The sequence below is a fragment of the Maniola jurtina genome, chromosome 14 (assembly GCF_905333055.1).
Source record: "Maniola jurtina chromosome 14, ilManJurt1.1, whole genome shotgun sequence".
Lineage (NCBI taxonomy): Eukaryota > Metazoa > Arthropoda > Insecta > Lepidoptera > Nymphalidae > Maniola > Maniola jurtina.
In genome coordinates this window covers 14,539,977-14,558,106 of record NC_060042.1, presented here as the reverse complement: position 1 = coordinate 14,558,106, position 18,130 = coordinate 14,539,977, and the positions used below count along the sequence as shown (strand labels likewise).

Below are 18,130 nucleotides of genomic sequence, written 5' to 3'. Positions count from 1 at the left end.
AAATAAAATATGAAATAGGACGCGTGGTGTGTGGTGCCAAAATGGACTCCACTCAGCATTTGCTGCGCCTGTGTCGGGAACGCAGGCACAGCGCTGGTCTTCCGTGAAGCCAGAAGTTTCGGACGGTAACTATAGGATGCAATATAAGTGAATACAAAATAAATAATGTGGTTAGTAGATATAGGGTTAGTACAATAATTTAGTAATAAAGTGGGTATATAATAAAATAAAGTAGAATAAAGATGTGGGAGGACCTGAACTACGCGCCTTCCTCACCCTTTTGCTGACGCAATAACAAAATTCTTAAATTTGATTTGAACCATGTTTTTGTTTTGCTTATATCGCGCAGGGGAGGAGGCAGGTTGTTCCAGCATTTCGTAGCGGCATATTTAAAGCTACCACGAAACGCTGCGGTTACATGATGAGGAGTTTTTAGAGTCCAGACTCTGTTGGAGCGAGTGTTGGTCTTTTTGGCCCATTCGATCTTATTAAAGAGGTAGTGAGGCTTTTGAGACTGTATCACCCCAAATAGTAACGAGGCCAAGTGCAACTCCCTTCTGGTTTTCATATTGAGCAGGTTTCCTTTATTGATGTAGGGCGAGATGTGCGATCTTGGAGGAACATTATAGCAGAATCGTATACAGGCGTTTTGAATTCGCTGAACAAGCCGTTGAGTGCGACTTAACAACCTGGGACCATACAGGGCGTCGGCGTAGTTCAATCTGGAGAGAATTAATGCTTCGCAAACCTTGAGGCGAGTGTCAGTGGTAAGAAATTTACGTACACGGTAAAGAATTTTAAGTTTATAGAAACAGGTTCGGGCTACTTGAAGTATGTAGTTCTCAAATCGAAGTTCGCTGTCAGTCAGAACTCCCAGATTTCTAGCTTCTGTGGTCCGTTCCAGCACTTCACCTCTGACGCACACTGGAGGAGCATTGAGATGAATTTTTGCTATACTCTGACGAGTTCCGAGATACATGTATTTCGTCTTACTACAGTTTAGAACGAGCTGGTTTGAATCCGACCAGTCAGCAATACTTTCCAAGTCTTCATTAATTAAAGTTACAGCTTGAGAGATATTACTTAATTTAAAGGATGTATATATTTGTGTATCATCAGCATACATATGGTATTTACAGTTATTTATACTCTTAATGATATCTGCTGTGTATATAATAAACAAAAGGGGTCCTAATATAGATCCTTGCGGAACGCCGTTAGTCACTGGTTTGAGTGTCGAATCTACAGTATGGCCATTAGAATGTCGCAACTGTACAAACTGAGAGCGGTCATTGAGATAACTTGCAAACCATTGCAAGGAATTAGAGTCCAAGCCATAGAACGACAGCTTAGCGAGCAATAAAGCTGTATTGATGGTGTCAAAGGCACGCGAGAAATCTAGTAGTACAAGCAAACTCACTTCACCGGAATCTTGTGATGCTAGTATATTATAGAGCTACTAGCTGATACCCGCGACTTCGTTCGAGTGGATGTAGGTTTTTTAAAAATCCCGTGGGAACTCTTTGATTTTCCGGAATAAAAAGTAGCCTATGTGCTAATCCAGGGTATTATCTATCTCCATTCTAAATTTCAGCCCAATCCATCCAGTAGTTATTGCGTGAAGGAGTAACAAACATACATACACACACACATACAAACTTTCTCCTTTATAATATTAGTGTGAAGGAATAAGTTATACATACTATATAAGTCTGTAGGTATCTACTCGACATTGTCTACGTACTTTCTACGTAGGCTGCGGTATAAAATTACAATACTTCGATAAATAACTAATTAGGTAACTAGGTACCTACCGCATTCAAATCGGTCCATCCCGTTTGTGTTAGTGCTAATGATGCCTGATGCCAATAAATGAAAATCCTCAGAAATATGGTGACCAGATTTAAATTGATGATGCTGTTTTAAAAACTGCTTTTAAATCGGCTTAACTTTTTTCAAAAAGTACTAATATTGTTTTCTCTATGTTGTGTGCTTCTATTTCTAATTTTATCTGTGGTGACAGGCTCTTCAGCTGATGACAGTTGACAGGTAGCTCATGTGACAGTAACAGATGACATTTAAAGCACAGAGTAATTTAATGCTAGAAATATAAAGATAACATCGATATTTATATCGAGTAGTTAACTATGTATCGTTTTCTTTAACTGGTTCTTAGCGATCTAAAGTATAGCATAGCAGTGATTAAAGTCAAAATCGTCAACAACGTACTACGCACTAGATGAGTTATTTCGGATAAAGACTTTTACGAGCTGCAACTCACTTTTATATTTTAAAACTTGGTGACCATTGTGCTTAATTCTGTAGTAGGTACTTAATTGACATCAATTTCTTATGTCTATTTCTAAAGTTTTAGAGTATCTGCAGAATTAAATAATTTTCTTTTTAAATTGTTAAAAGAAGACGGAAAATAAATATTAAAATTACAACTTAAAATTTTAGTGCTATTCTACAACTTTCAACAAGAACAATAGAAATATTTAAGTCACGAGTTTTGACAGTTTTAAATTATTAAAATACGTTTTTGTATTCTTTTCTTATTCACACTGGCAAAAAAAAGACACTGTAAACGGACACTGTAAAATTTAGTTGCCATCAGAATGAAAAGTTTGAAATCTAAATGCGTGGCTCCTTTTACAACATTTGTTGCGCCATAGTTAGTTATCTATCGATTTCACTAAATTTAGACTTCCCAATTTAATTCATAGAGATTTTGTACAACAGAATTTTCCACATTGTCATACTGATTTTGACGGCTTCATAGAACATAATTATTTTTTTCGGAAAACAGTTAAAAAATAGCAACATATGGATTCATCATACACACTGTTGAACGTTAGATAAATCGATTTTAAGCGAGAATCGAATTTGTACGTATTCTGTGATCCACACTGCCACACAATACCTCTACTATTTTGGTACTCTATGTCATTCATTGTGCAGTCCATCGACCGGGCGGACTCGTCGGTCGCTCTTATTTCATATTTTCGTGGAACGACAAAGACAATTCAATAAATCACGAAAATTATGACTTAAACTCGAAAGAGTTGAGAGAACTTAGGTAAATCAATACCAACACGCCGTTTTAGGTTCATAAAACATAAAAAATACGTCCAATCTGTATCGAATCGGCTGTGACTTGTGAGTGCGGAGCGACCTTTATTGGTGTTTATTTATGTTTTGTGAGTGGGTATCTTTGTGTTTGTTTTGCAAACAAAAAGTTTATCCTGGAAAATAGTTGAAGTGCAAGAATATGTGGAGAGTGCGGCGGTAGGGAGTAGGAATATTATGTCGCTATCGTGGTAAGGGCGGCTGGTCGGCGCTATGTTGTGGTGTGCGGTGCTGTGCGTGGCGCTGGGCGGCGGCGCGGCGGCGGGGCAGGCGTGGCTGTCCAACATCACGGAGCACCTGCGCGAGGGCACGTCCAGCGTGCTGCAGGCGGCGGCCGTCAACTACTCCAAGCCGGTCATCAACGCGACCTATGTGGCCAGCGTGGAGTTCGACATGCGGGCCATGGGCCACCTCTACAACTCCACGCCTGTCATCATCGACGTCATCGCCAATAAGCAGGCCTATCCTGAAGGTAAGATTGCAAATATTCAATTGTACAGTTTTTAGGGTTCCCTACCTCAAAACGCAAAACGGAGCCCTTATAAGATCACTTTGTTGTCTGTCCGTCCGTCCGTCCGTCCGTCCGTCGCGTCTGTCAAGAAAACCTTACAACACAGAAAAAAAAATTAAAATGTGTTTCAATATTCAAAGTAAGATAACTATACCAAGTGGGGTATCATATAAAAGTGTACCTGTACATTCTAAAACAGATTTATGTTTATTTTTATGCATACTTAATAGTTTTTGATTTATCGTGCAAAATGTTGGAAAAAATACCTAAGTATGGAACCCTCGGTGCGCGAGTCTGACTCGCACTTGGCCAGTGTTTTTTTTAATAGGTAGAGAAACTTTGCCACACTGTCCCATAAAAATTTGAATTCCAAGTTCTCAATCCTGATGTTTCAGGGGACTTTACTACCAAAACTGATGGGATTTTGAAAATCTCGGTAAAGATGGAGGTGAACTTTATTGTTGAACTCTAGGACCCAACTCCTCAACCCTGATGCTATAAGGAATTGCATTTCTAAATCGTGGTTTTTTATAGAACCATCCTTAAATGTTTTTACAAAATTTGGTACAGAGTTAGCCTGAATCCTGCTACTTTTTATCCTGGAAAATCAAAAGTTCCTATGGGATTTTTAAAAACCTTAATCCATGCGGACGAAGCAGCGGGCATGATCTGTTGAATAATAAATTGTTAATGAAATACAAGTGCGAACAAAGCAAATGTGAAAATATTTCTTTAATTTTAATGATCTTCATGTTTTTGACTCTTAAATTGCTAAAATGTTTGAATCATTTATTCCATAATTGGCAGGAAGGGGTAGAGGGGGGAGAGGAACTGCTGTGTGATTGGCTAACTCAGTGTAACCCCGCAGGACTACATAAAAACCATAAATGATCAAAATAACTTCTTACTCTCAAATTGGTTTCCACTTTTCAGTAATGTTGAGCAAAGGAATTGGAAAGTGATTTGCAAGGTAAACTGGTAGGGTTTGTGTAATACTCACTAAATAGGCCACTTTCAATATTTGTTCACTATTCTGCAAACATTGCTAGTGCTTGATTGAAATTATATTGTAATAATCACAATCAGCTATCAGTGTGTAGGGAGTTGTGTAAAATCAACATTTATTGTAAGCTGGGCATTGCATAGTTAAGTACTTACTTAGTACTTACATAACATTTTAATATACTTAAGTAAAATAAGCTACCTGTAAATGAAGTTCAAATGATTTGCTTCTAAAATCTTGGAGCTTCAAGTTATACCCTGAGAGTTTTGGAACAATGCTGTATGCAACAAAGGATGTATGAAATTATTCAGTTCAAAATTTTCTTAATCTGCATTTTCTCAGATGCTCAGATTTTTCAGATGAAAGATTGTGCAATCAGGCAATCACCCTCCATTTTTTTTATCTTAAAAACTTGAGTTATTTTAAAAACTAGTTGTCTCAACCCGGCTCCGCTCAGGTGGAAATCCTTTCTTATTGGAAATCATAGAACATTCACCCTGGGGTGGATGTATGCATCCAATCTGTTCAGGCATTTGTAAATTATGATGGAATAAAGAAACTTACATAATATTATCAAGTACATACTTAATATGAACAATATTTTTAGGCAGTCATTTAAAAATAGACACAACAGATTTGCTTCTCTAGATATTTATTATTTCCACACTTGATTTGACATTTAAATGTTCAACGTTTGCGCGTGGAGGCACAATGGTGCAGCATGAGCAGATTAGCACACAATGGTGCTCCAACAATGCTGTGGAGTGGTTTGATCAGCGCAGTGGCCTGAACAAAGCCCACCCACACACCAACACGATGTGTGAGATAAAACTCCTGGCTGTACCTTTAACAATTTCATTTTTGGTTATGTTAAAGATAAAGATAGTTTTTAGGGTTCATGTATGTATATATGTATGTGAGTTTATTCATTCCACCATAATTTCTAAATGCCTAACAGATTTGGATGTATGTGGTATTGTTAGAATCCTTACATCATTCCAAGCAATGGCTATAATTTTATACTTATAGAAAAAATCCAATACAGCAGGCATAGTTGTTTTTAATTTTTTATTACGATTTGTAGTAATTTGGATGGTATTACTGACGAGTTGTCTGCTTATCACAGTTGGATAATCAGTAATGTCACAGGAATTCACAACTCTGGTCTTTCAATTTTTTTGTGGATTGCAGTAAAGAAGTCTTTTTGAAAACAACTTCAGATCGGCGTTTTGGATGTTGACATTCACTAGAAAATGTTACGAATATAACTACTGAAGAGTAAAAACGGAGGAAGCTCAAAAAACCCACGGCGCGTTGTTTTAAAGTTTAGTTTAAGTTCATGAAAAAATACTCCCAGCTCCGCGCCTCGGCTCCACTGTACTCTGTCGGTGTGCGTTGCGCTTTAGACGTTGTAATCACTTATCGCACGGTTGCAAGTAGCCAGCAAGTGCAAGGCAAGGCGTGTGCAGGCCGTCGACCTTGCGTGGCGCGTCACGCATGGTGAGTGCCGCCTGACACCGCTACTCGGCAGCGCGACCTGACTTGACTCTGTGACGACTTCATCACCTCACCAGTCACGGACAATGGCTGAAATTACGCGAAACTGGTCGCCACACCTGGCCGCTTTATGGTTTCCTCATAAATAATAAATGACAGTAGTACTCAGCAGGCTTGTCACGGACGCCTTGAGAAAGCTGGGCACGTTTAGGGTTGTCACCTGCCACTACTGAGTACCTACCACGATCTTCAGTGATGAAGTAACGACCACAGTGAGAGAAGCCAACTGACTGACTGATTGACTGATCAACGCACAGCTCAAACCACTGGACGGATCGGGTTGAAAACATCGATTGTTGAAAGGCACATAGGTAACAATTATGACGTAGGCATCCGCCGTTTGAAGTGTAGTCCACGTGGATAAAATCACGAACAAAAACTAATAAAATGGAACACCATAGCCCCGTTTGTGATCTTAAGGAAACGTCTGATCAAAAGCTTGACAGTTATTTCTCGCTGCACCCGCCTGGCGGGTTGCAGCCGCTGTGTCGTATCCCCGCGCTGTGCCCTGCGGCGCTCACTGCACGTCTCCATTCCTGCGCGTGGGTATTGTGAACCCAACAGTTCATACTCTCATGCGCTGCTAATGGGAGCTTTTATACTCCACTCGAATGCGAAAATTCATAATTCATAAAGCAACAAAGCACTCTGCTCCATTCTGTGCTAAGCTAAGACAATAGTTTATTTTCACCCCCAGTATTTACGCACAGTTCTTTTCGCTCTCGAGTAGGTATTTAAGAGCCACTTCGCTAAAACGAACCAAAAACAATTAGCATAATACTTTTTTCAATAAAAAATTATGCTCAATGTAAGTAGTGAAGTCAGTTTTTAGTAGGTACTTAGCTTGTAGGTTTTGTTAAACAATTTGTAAATGAAGCCTATCAATTCAAAGATCTTAAAATATAAAACAAAGAAGTCTTTGTTATTCAAACCAATCATTCAATTGAGATTGGAGACTGACCGTAACTATAATATAACTCGACTTGAGTTTTAAACCCTTACAATTTCTTATATAAATTAACATTACGATAGCAATCTATTGAAATCTCCATTTCTGTAGGTACCCCATGTTACCACTATCGCTGTCTAACCACTGCGCAACCACGGAACCAACATATTAATTCATTTTGCTATAGTTCCCTGGCGCGATCCCCATATTGGAGTGGTCCCGGGGGAGTTCATAACCGCAAGCTGTTACCGTGACTGGCGTTACTTCCCGTGCTGACGAGTTCTGCCCTATGACTGCGTCGCGAGGGCGTTCACAGTTCACACAGCCGCAACTCGGGTTGCACGTTATGTATCCACTTCTATTCAATCCAACAGTACACTGACAAGGATGGTGTTATGCACTCGTCCCACTTATTTACTTACTAGTCGGTGCCTGCGACTTCGTACGCGTGGATTTAGGTTTTAAAAATTCTATGGGAGCTCTTTGGTTTTCCAGGATAAAAAGTAGCCTATGCCACTTTCCATCTAAACATACCCATACAAAAAAACAATAAACCAACAAACAAACACACTTTAGCATTAAAAATATGGGTAGTGATAACACATGAAACGTATAACGCTTATTATTCTATGTTCTACTTAAATGTAGAACTAAGCTTGAAATCGATTTATCTCCATTACATTACATGCTCATCGAATACATCTTCCTTTTTTGAAATCGGTTAAATATTGGAGTCAGGCTCTCTGTTATCTGTAGTGTTATCTGTGGGCTGCAGTAGTCTAACATCGTCCAGCCTCAGTCCTCACGCAGCTTGCCATGAAGCACTGACTGCAACGGTCACGCTTGCCAGTCTCGGAAGATTGTCTTGCATAATAAAACAGTTACCCATGCTCACATAACTAGTTAACTCATTTTATGTGTAAACAACTTTCAGATGTTACGCTCTTTGCCAACTCAAAGTCAATGCCAACTTCACTGTTTTACATTTCTTAATGAACTCGTAAAAATACTATGGTAGTAAAATTTTGAGAGCACATAATGTAAGTAATTTAGTAAGTACTCAACTTATTTAAGTAATAGGTAGGGACTACTTTACAAAATATTTTTATTGGATTAGTGTGAAAAAGAAAACGAAAATATAGTCAGAATAGATAAGATAACCATTCACCATGTAACTTTTGGTGAATAAATGTAATGTTCCTAGTACATATGTATAGATGTTCAATTATTTCGTTTAATTAACCATAATATTCTGAAGGTTGTTTAAGGGGCCATAACACAACTGATTTTAGCAAAAATGTAGAACAATAGTAGTAGTAATAGTAATAGTAATTCACTGTAGTAGTATCGAGCAAAAAGATGAGAATAGTTGAAACAATTTAGATGTGATGGAGCAGAACATAAAATTACTTAGGTAGGTACTGAAATAGACCAAAACTTAAAAGTCTGGATTGTTGGAGCAATTTACGGATTTGTTGATATTGAGTTCACGAATTCAGATTAAAAAAACATGGTTTAGCTAGTTATGGCGCCTTAACCACCTCATTCGGAACGACAGCGTATTTTAATTTTTAAAGTTAAGTTTTTTGTATAATTAAACAGATAGAGAAGCGTTTCCTATATATGTAGTTATTTAAACATCAAGGTCGTTCTCTGCTTCCGGGAGTTGTAAAATACGTTACAAAAGTAGACAAGTACTATAGCGTGATTTTTGCAAATGATACAAAGCAGTCTAAATAATAATTGTCAGCTACTAGCAATCTACTACCGTATGTATGAGCTAGTTACGTAACCGGCAGCCAGAAGGATTTTTGAAGGAAACAAAAATAGATTTTGACTAAATCTATTCTTTTTTCAGATTTCTTACATTTTAACCTAACCTAACGTCTGCATCATTGTTAGATTCAGAGTTTTACTTTATGATGACCTAAAGCTAACCTAATCTACTAACTAAGAAACTACATCGTGGTGTGACCACAGAATTTAACCTCTTCACGTCACTCACTTAGTGTTTATACCTTAACTAACATCTAATATTAAAATATAGATCAGTCCCAATCACTGAGTCACGTATTACGACGAGGTGATATCTTGCTGACATGACCTAGTGCCTTAAGCTTCCGAGGGTGGTTTGCTGCGCAAGTGATTTCAACTGTGTCGTCGTTGGAATATGCTCATCTCGCGATATCCGTGCCCACATTGGACGTATCGGTTGGCCCTTGCTTCAAATTGAATTCATCAAATCGATCTAAATGCTTCCAAACTATGGTATAATATTGTAACTGGTACGGGAGCTGTGCATGCTCAACCGTACCAAGACGAGCAAGTTAAAATGACGCGCTTGCATCGCTCCGCAACTCAGTTACTTTCAAATACAACCTGTTCCTGTACAGTTTCAACTGTTGATAAAAAATTGTATATTTATTGCATTAAACTAGGTATGCTAACACCACAGCGACGCCTACTGCTAAGTAACTGGGTATATGGGTTTTATTATTTTTGATTCCGGCACGCATCTCTAACTTTTCAAAGTAAAATCACTTGCTTTAACGGTGAAGGAAAACATCTGCATCAAACCTGCATGTTTGAGAGTTCTCCGTAATGGTTTCAAGGGTTGTGAAGTCTGCTTATCCGCACTCGGCCAGCGTGGTCTTAAGCTATGGCTAAACCCTTCTGAATCTGTCCCTGATAACTAGACGTTAGAGCATTCTATGAACTACGAGTCTTGATGGTCCGACCTTTTTGATGGATGACTCAACTCTAATTAAATATGTATCTACCTACATGCGATTTTCTAAAAGGTCGATCCCTGACATTTCGACGAATCATACTTAACAGGCTATAAATAATATATTTTTGGCCTTTAACATTTAAGTTTACCGAGTAGCGACGAGTATGTCGGGTCATCCTGGGTATCGTTGATCGATGAAGTGAAGAAGGAATCGCCCCTCTACCACCAGCACCAAAGTCATATAAATAAATGGTCATCACAATGTAGTAATTGGCTGAATATGGCGACCTCGATAGAACGTTATTTTATTTAGCTAATAGAATGCTTGCAGTCTAAGAAGAAGATTATCGCATTATAGAGAGCCAGAGAAAGCTTCATACTAGGCATTTGGTTGGACGTGTCTTTTTCTTCTTTCTTTTGGGGCTATGCAGGTCCTGGAACCCCTATATCACGTTGACCGTCTCTGATCCATCGTGATCGCCACCAATTCTAAATTTCCTTGCCAATACTAATGGCCTCTTGGTAGGTACACCAGCACTTTGCTGTCTGGAATTCTTAGAGTAGCGAACTTCGAGATGTCTGCTCGAAGACCATTGTCTCCGAACAATGCGTGCCGTTTGGCAGTGAGTGATGACACTTATGAATCTATGTCGCTAACTATGGGCCTCATAAGAATGCTCAGACTTCCGAGTCACTCAGCGCGCGATGGATAGAGCTATGCTTAAAGTTTCTCTACGTGATTGTAAATTGTAATAGGATTTGCTCAGTGCATCGTGAAAGGTCAGGAGCAGTTCGTAGAGGCTCCTGAATTGGGTCAGTAGGTATTTGGGGCGCGCTGGGATCTGGTGTGTTTGCGCGCAAAAGCGTATTAATTAGGTGAAAGGCTTTTATTAGGTCGCCTTAGCCTTTTTCTAGGTCGCTGGTTCGCTTTCCAAAGTAATTTCGAGTGTCGACCTAACGAAGTAAAAAAATTTTTAAAAAATTCTTGCAAATAAATTATCTTATCTTATCTTATCTTTTCCGGCAAGTTTATTAAGTACTTAAAGTTCGTGACAGGTCGACATGGCAATCGAGGTGCTCCCCCCCCCCCCCCCCAACAATTTGGTAATTTAATTAAATATCACTTGCTTTACCGGTGAAGGAATAGATAGAAGAAACCGATAGAAAACCTGCATGTATAACAGTTCCCAATAATATTCTCAGGGGTGTGTGAAGTCTTATTTTGAGAAGAGACCTGTGACTAGTATTTAGACAAGTTGTTGAAATTGTTTGAGGATGATGGACTGTTACAACAGCAAGGTCTCTTTCAACGTTATAATCGAGAATATTATAAATATTAATGGAAGTATTTGGCACGGTTTGCGCAACTCATTGATACTTGTGCTACAACAACACAATCAGCACAAACAAATTGGCACGACTGTGAACACGAATGCTGAATCGTGTCGATCCGTGTCAGGGTCACCTCTGCACTCCGTTTCATCTGCAGTGTTATATTTGTGAACTTATTGCGTAAATACTGTACTTATTGTAGCCACTTAACTAATGTCTACTTTATTATCTTCACTTGTAACGAGGGTCCAAGATATTCTGAAACATTTTAGATTGATTCGCCTCAAAAGCGATGCTAGAGCTAGCACCTAGTGGTTAAGACGTCCACGAGAGACGACGTTGCCCTCGGTGAAGAAGACATCGTGAGGAATCCTGTATGCCTGAGAGTTCTCCATAATGTTTCCAATGGTGTGCGAAGTCTACCAATACGCGAAGCGCATTCTGAGAGTAACGCGCGCAGTATCACTGCTTTTCGCGTAGGTCAAAATACGAATATCTAACTGTAAGTAATAGGTAACCTTGTGAATATAACTAACCTGTTCGTATACCTACGCAGTACCCACCTACTTAGTAAACTTGTTTCATTTAGTTGGATGCACACGGAAGTAACAGTGCAGCTACCGTTGCGAGTGGGCAGGCGAGGGGCTTCGACGTGAGCTCATATTATGAGTAGGTGTGTGAGGTGTCATTAACAAGTTACGAACGGTTTGTTTGGGCAGCTGCTGCGTGCAGCGACGGCCGGCCGCTAAACGAGCGCTAACTGATCTGTAAACTTACTGCGTTAGCGTGAGGTCACATTAGAGACATGACGCTTTTTTAACAAAACAACAGGCGTCGGGAAATGCTTGGTAGAAGGAAACTTGTATGCATTTTTCGATGAAAGCAACTTTAACAGGACTGGACTGGACCAACCCGGTTCGGTTCGGTCTGGATGTGGGTTGCGGGAAAGTTAACGGTGACGGGTTAGGACTTAGGACGGTACGGGGTGGCGTGATGGAGCCTAAATGTTTTTAAAAGAACTTCGCTTCAAAATGTAGCTGTGTATTCAACAATTTTGTCCCTTTAGTTTTAGGTACAATTTTTTTTATACCTTTGTGGCTATGGGATCATAGACTAATCGAACAGAAAGACAGAAGATAGGCGGACGAATCAAGTAGGCTCGGAGACCTCGTCTCGTATTGCTTAGAATAGAAAAGATTTTTCTCAAATTAATTTTTACTTCGCTCTTTAAAATAATTTATCACTGGTTCGGAATGCCGTTCCCACCGTGAAGAACCAGTAAGAAACTCGGAAAGCTCAGTCAGCAATATACATATATACCTCCGATATGTTGTACTAACTAGTCGCTAGTCGCAACTGTATAATAAATGCACAACGCGAAGTGCAGAGGTCGATGACACGACGCTGGCCGGCGCTTATCTTCACACTGTTGCTCCCTTTGTGATGCGTTGTAGCCGCACCGTGCTTCTCCCGACTTGATAACATTGGGAATTCACTATCTAAGTTGTCAAATTCAGAGGAGTCTATAGATGATTAGTGATGCCCGTGACGTCGTTCGCGTGAATATAGGTTTTTGAAATCCCGTAGGAACTCTCTAATTTTCCGGGATAAAAAGGAACCTATGTGTTAATCTAGGGTACAAGCTATCTCCATTCTAAATTTCAGCCAAATCCGTCCAGAAGGTTTTGCGTGAAAGAGTAACAAACATACGCACATACACACATATACATACATACAAACTTTTACATTTAGTGTGAAGTGTGATAGTAGTCGTGAGACCACCATTTGTACTTATATCTTTTAAAAATGATTAAGAGAATAAGAGATGAAGAGAGTTCAGGAGGAGAGAAGTGAAATCACTAGTGACCAATCGCGTGAATCAACAGGTGTATAATTTGCGAATGCAAAAACTGTGTCGTGTGCAAACGTGCATACTGCATACAACATATACAGCCATACAATGCAAGCTTGATTTTTTTAAAAATTCGTTTGCTCCCGACTTCAACAATTATCAGTCTGTCCCAACTCCTAACAATAATAGCTGTTAGTTAAAATTCATACACCACAATTATAATTATTATCTCATGTCAAATAGATATAACAATTTTATGGGAACGTGGTTTGCTTTGTTCTGAGAAAAGAGAACAGTACGCAATTGCGTTAATTACACATTGTCAGTTTCAACGGAATGGGCATGTCACTCACATCATTGCCATCGCGATCTATCTTACCAAGCGTTCATTTTCAATGACGTTTATTACGTCCTTTGGCAAAATTACTGCTTTTATTTACTCCCTGGTGCAGTGGTGAGCGCTCTAGTCTTATAAGCGGGAGGTGCTCTGTTCGGATCCTGGTAGGAACAATTTGGGAATTTACAATTTCTACAAAGATTTTGGTCTGGTGGGAGGCTGCGGCTATGGCTAGTTACCACACTAGCGGCAAAGGCGTATTGCCCCTAGCGATTAAGCGTTCTGATACGATACCGCGTCGGAAAAGAAACCGATAAGGGCTATTTATGGTTTAGTAGAATTGCCATATACTCGTATCTGCGAAGTTAGCCCGCTTTTAACGACTGCGTCATCATTTACCACCAGCTGAGATCGCAGTCAACAGTTAACTTGTAATGAAAATAATACATAACTACATAAGAAAGTATATTGAATGAAAGTGCTAATTTGAGTAAAGTGTAGCGCACTAGTTTACCAGGGAGACATGACGAGAGAGCGAACTGCAAGCGGCACGCGCGGATCTAATCAATTTGTCGCGCTCCGCTGGCGCTGATAGCTTATCAATGTAAACGTAGTTAACGTTTACACAGATACGGTGTCGACGTCACTCGCCGCCCCCCCGCCCCCCGCTGTCGCCTGTGCTGATAACAATGACTGCCATCGGTTCATGATAGCCTGGTACTTTTTCAGCAGGCGCACCGTGAAAAGTGTTTTTCAGAACCGTCACATCATAAAAACACTCCACGATTACTTTTTTTCTACAATATGAATAAACAAGTATTTTTCTTTTGATCTAGGCAACGCTTTTGCTTAATGTTTGTTCAGTTTACTATTTTACTTACTATTTGGGATAGTAAGTACAAGCATACTTTCAATAGTGTTCTCACGCTTTGTATTATTTACGTTCTTTGTATAATCAACGATTCGCATCACGCAGCAAACATTAAAAGTAACCGACCCGAGTATTATGCTCCAACTTTTATCAAAATCATTTTACTAAACCTCGATACCCGAATGTCAAGGCGATGAAACAGTGAGCTGGCGTGCACCAAATTGAATCCAAGAGAGAGAAAACAATAAATGATGTACATTTAAATAGTCGAGGCAATATTCTGCATAGAAACTGCAATCCGAATATCAGCAAGTCAAAAGTGGGATATGACCCGGCTGCGACGCCGGGCCACGGATCTGGGTCGCACTGCATTGCGTCGCCACTCGCCAGCGCAGCGCGCCGCGAGCTCTCCTCGCCGGATTATGTCATTGATGATTGTCCTAGCTCATTCCCATTCCCCTAGCTACCAGTCGGGAGGTGAACGTTGCCAAAAAGTATATATCGGCAGATATGTAGGTCAGACTGCAGTGCGCCGAACAGCGCCCTAACTTGACTTAGTTTACTGCGATGATGTCTTGTGTTTCTTGATTTGGAATGATCGAGAGTTTATTTTTATTGTTTGTAACCGCTTGCCGCTGTTTTCTATAGCTACAACATTCAGCTTATTAAAGTAATCTTGGAGCCCTATCAGTTTATGTCTACAATTCTCTCTCACCACTAAAATCAGTAAGCAACTAAGTTCTTCAGTTCAGTAATTGTGCCTGGTTTTAACTCCTTTATGTCAACCATCCACTTTCTTCTGTGTCTCCCAGTCGCGTTTTTTCCGAGAATCTTTACCTCCAGGATCAACCCTGGAAACTCGAATCGAGATCCTCTTTAAAGGTCCCCTAAAAGTGCAACGTTTCTTAGTGCGTTTGTTTTCTTTTAACTTTCGGTTACATTCAGCTCTTTTTACTACCTCAGTATTTGAGAATTGAGACGAAGTGTAAGTACTTACTATATAGCTATAGGCACATTTAAAAGTGAAGTGGAACAAACTGGAATCAATCAGTCTGCAAGTCCTGGCTATTTGCGTCCGCCGTGTGGGCGACACTCCGCTGCACCGAGGGAGCACGGAGGTCGAATCAATTGCACCGAGGTGTAATGTGGGGGGTTCCGTTCTCTTTAGGATTGCTATCAGCTAGCTAGTATCTTGCTAACTTTAACTTTAACTGGTAGGAACTGAACCGAACGGGACATCCAACTTAAGGAGAAATTCCACTTACTTTAAAGTGTTGTTGGTACATTTTAGTAAAATAACTAAGTACGTACTTGCTATACCTGCGCGTGCGCCACCTGTTCTTTGTAAGCCTGCAAGTCCTAACAAAAACCATAAGTATTTATACTCTTTCAACTCTAATCGGTATTTCGGTTGGGTAATGAACGAAAGCTAGATAAAGAACAGACAGACTGTGAAAGAAACATTAACTTTTGTATTTAGGATCTTGCAAATACCTTATATATTATATATTATGAAATACAACATATTGTGAAATATTTCGCATAGGGAGAACGCGACCTTTAATATTGCAAAATATTATAAGGTAATGGTTATAACTAAGTAGGTACCTACCTACTTACTAAACACGTTCCGTTCCGTGGAACTTCCTACGCATTATATCATCAATTCAGTTCCATTACCTTTATCAGCTTACTCATTTTGGTTGGTGGATAACCAGGTGTTGTATACCCACTATTGATATAAGTAATTGAAAGCAATCTTCCTAACAATTCTTTACTAGAGTTCAATAAGCAGTTGAGAAAGAAGTAAACTATATTCTTTTGCATAAATATTTTTCTAGCTTTATATTTTCCCATGCATTTTTGTCATGCTTTTTAACCCCCGACCCAAAAAGAGGGATGTTATAAGTTTGACGTGTCTATCTGTGTGTCTGTGTATCTGTCTGTGGCATCGTAGCTCCTAAACAAATAAACCGATTTTAATTTAGTTTTTTTTTGTTTGAAAGGTGGCTTGATCGAGAGTGTTCTTAGTTATAATCCAAGAAAATCGGTTCAGCCGTTTGAAAGTTATCTGAAGCTCTTTTCTAGTTACTGTACTAACCTTCACTTGTCGGGGGTGTTATAAATTTTTAATTTACACTTGTTGTTCAATTGTTATATTATAAGGGCTATCATTACAATGTGGATCAGTGGCTCATTGTTTGCAACCATACGAATCATTATTTTGAATCAGCATTGTGTCGCGGGTTTCGTCAAAACTTAATATGGAGACACAACATTGCCTCGTTTAGTCATTTTATTTTTACTTTACATTGGCGTCGATACCTACTGATGTTTTTCTCTAAACAAAATTTAGAGACATGTTTTTCTTTTAATATTACTAAAAAGGACCGAAAATAATTTTTTCTCCTAATAACTGAAAACATCATTTCGGGGAAGCTGATTGCTATACAATTTTGATGACGTTTCAAAATGCGTATTCGTTTATTTGCCAGATTGACGTCTATTACAATTTAAAAGGTATAAGTGAGTTAGAGCAGAGATAGAACTAGGACTATTTTCGCTTCACCGAAACCGATCACAGCTGTGTCCATTCGTCTGTTCTCAGCAAGTAGTTCACGGGGCCACTGCCGAACTGCGCTCAAACAAGCATTTCCAGTTGCCAGTTCACGCTTACGACACTCGCCAGCGGTCACCAACCGACGACGTGACTCACCAATACTTGCTACAAGAGATTTAACTACTTGGGACGCTGGGATAGAGTTCAATATGGAATGGCTGTCGTGGTTGTTTATGAATTTATTGTCAGTGGCTACCAGTTGATAGTTCCTTATTTAGGCCATGAATGAATAAAAGAGTCGTGCGAATTCATTAGGTATTAGATTGGTCATGCAGAATACATTTTTCTACTGGTAGCGTTTATGGACCAATAAAGAACAAGGGCACATTTTGAGGATCAAAAAGACCTTGCCTCTAAATCGATGAGTAATCTAAATAATCTTCTCCAGTGTCGTCATTATGATTATTATATTACCAATCGATAGTCGTACACTGATGGACCTCTCTGGATGGACACATCTCTTATAGGGACTTCCACTCACCACGGCTTGCGCTACATGAATCCAACGGCTCTCTGCGATTTTTTTGATGTCGTTGGTCCACCTACTGGCGGGATCTTCCAACGCTACGCTTCGCGGTACGAGGTCGCCATTCTACCACCTTGGGACGCCAACGTGTATCGGGTTTTACGAACTATTTGCCCCGGCCATTGCCACTTCAGCTTCGCAACCCGTTGTGATATGTCTGTTACTCTAGTTCCGCTGCGGATCTCCTCATTTCTGATTTGATCACGTTCTTGTCTTAACACAAGTGGCACATGCTGTCCTACATCAAATTCATAAATTCATTTCAGTTCGTTTAATTACTTGAAGCAAAGTTAAGTATGTAACACGTTTTCCTGTTTATTAGCCAGTGTTTTGTTGTTCCAGGAAAGGTATCTGATATAACGCGAATAACTATATGGTTAGTCAGCAAAGTTAGACTGTGGCTTATTGTTCCTTTTGTTTCATACCACCCTCGAAGTATCTACTAAGGTTCCCACTGACAAATGGTTGATTAATGATAATATTATAATAATTAATCGTTGTATCAACCTACTGACCAATATTGTTTTCTTTCACGACCTACTTAGTTGATAAGCTCTATCTATTACTTACAATAGTATGTAATACGCATTATAATCGTCTTTAATTACTAATTAATGATTTTGTTATTATAGTGAGTAAGAGTTTAGCCTGATAGCCTATCAAAGCTCTTCGCCTTTTCTGAGTTTTCTGACCTATAATGATTAATATTGAT

General features: G+C 39.4%; 1 protein-coding gene across 5 annotated transcripts in view; it reads left to right on the top strand.

Annotated features, from left to right (window-relative positions):
- The first annotated feature begins 2,954 nt into the window (after window positions 1-2,954).
- LOC123872033 (prominin-like protein) overlaps window positions 2,955-18,130 on the top strand; it is a 64,742-nt gene continuing 49,566 nt past the window's right edge. For all 5 annotated transcript variants that reach the window (XR_006797401.1, XM_045916151.1, XM_045916148.1 and 2 more), the window contains exon 1: window positions 2,955-3,601. Coding sequence is in view for 4 of the 5 variants with exons in the window: in XM_045916151.1 (XP_045772107.1) it covers window positions 3,343-3,601 (259 nt within the window). In the remaining variant the exon portion in view is untranslated. The remainder of the gene's footprint in view (window positions 3,602-18,130) is intronic.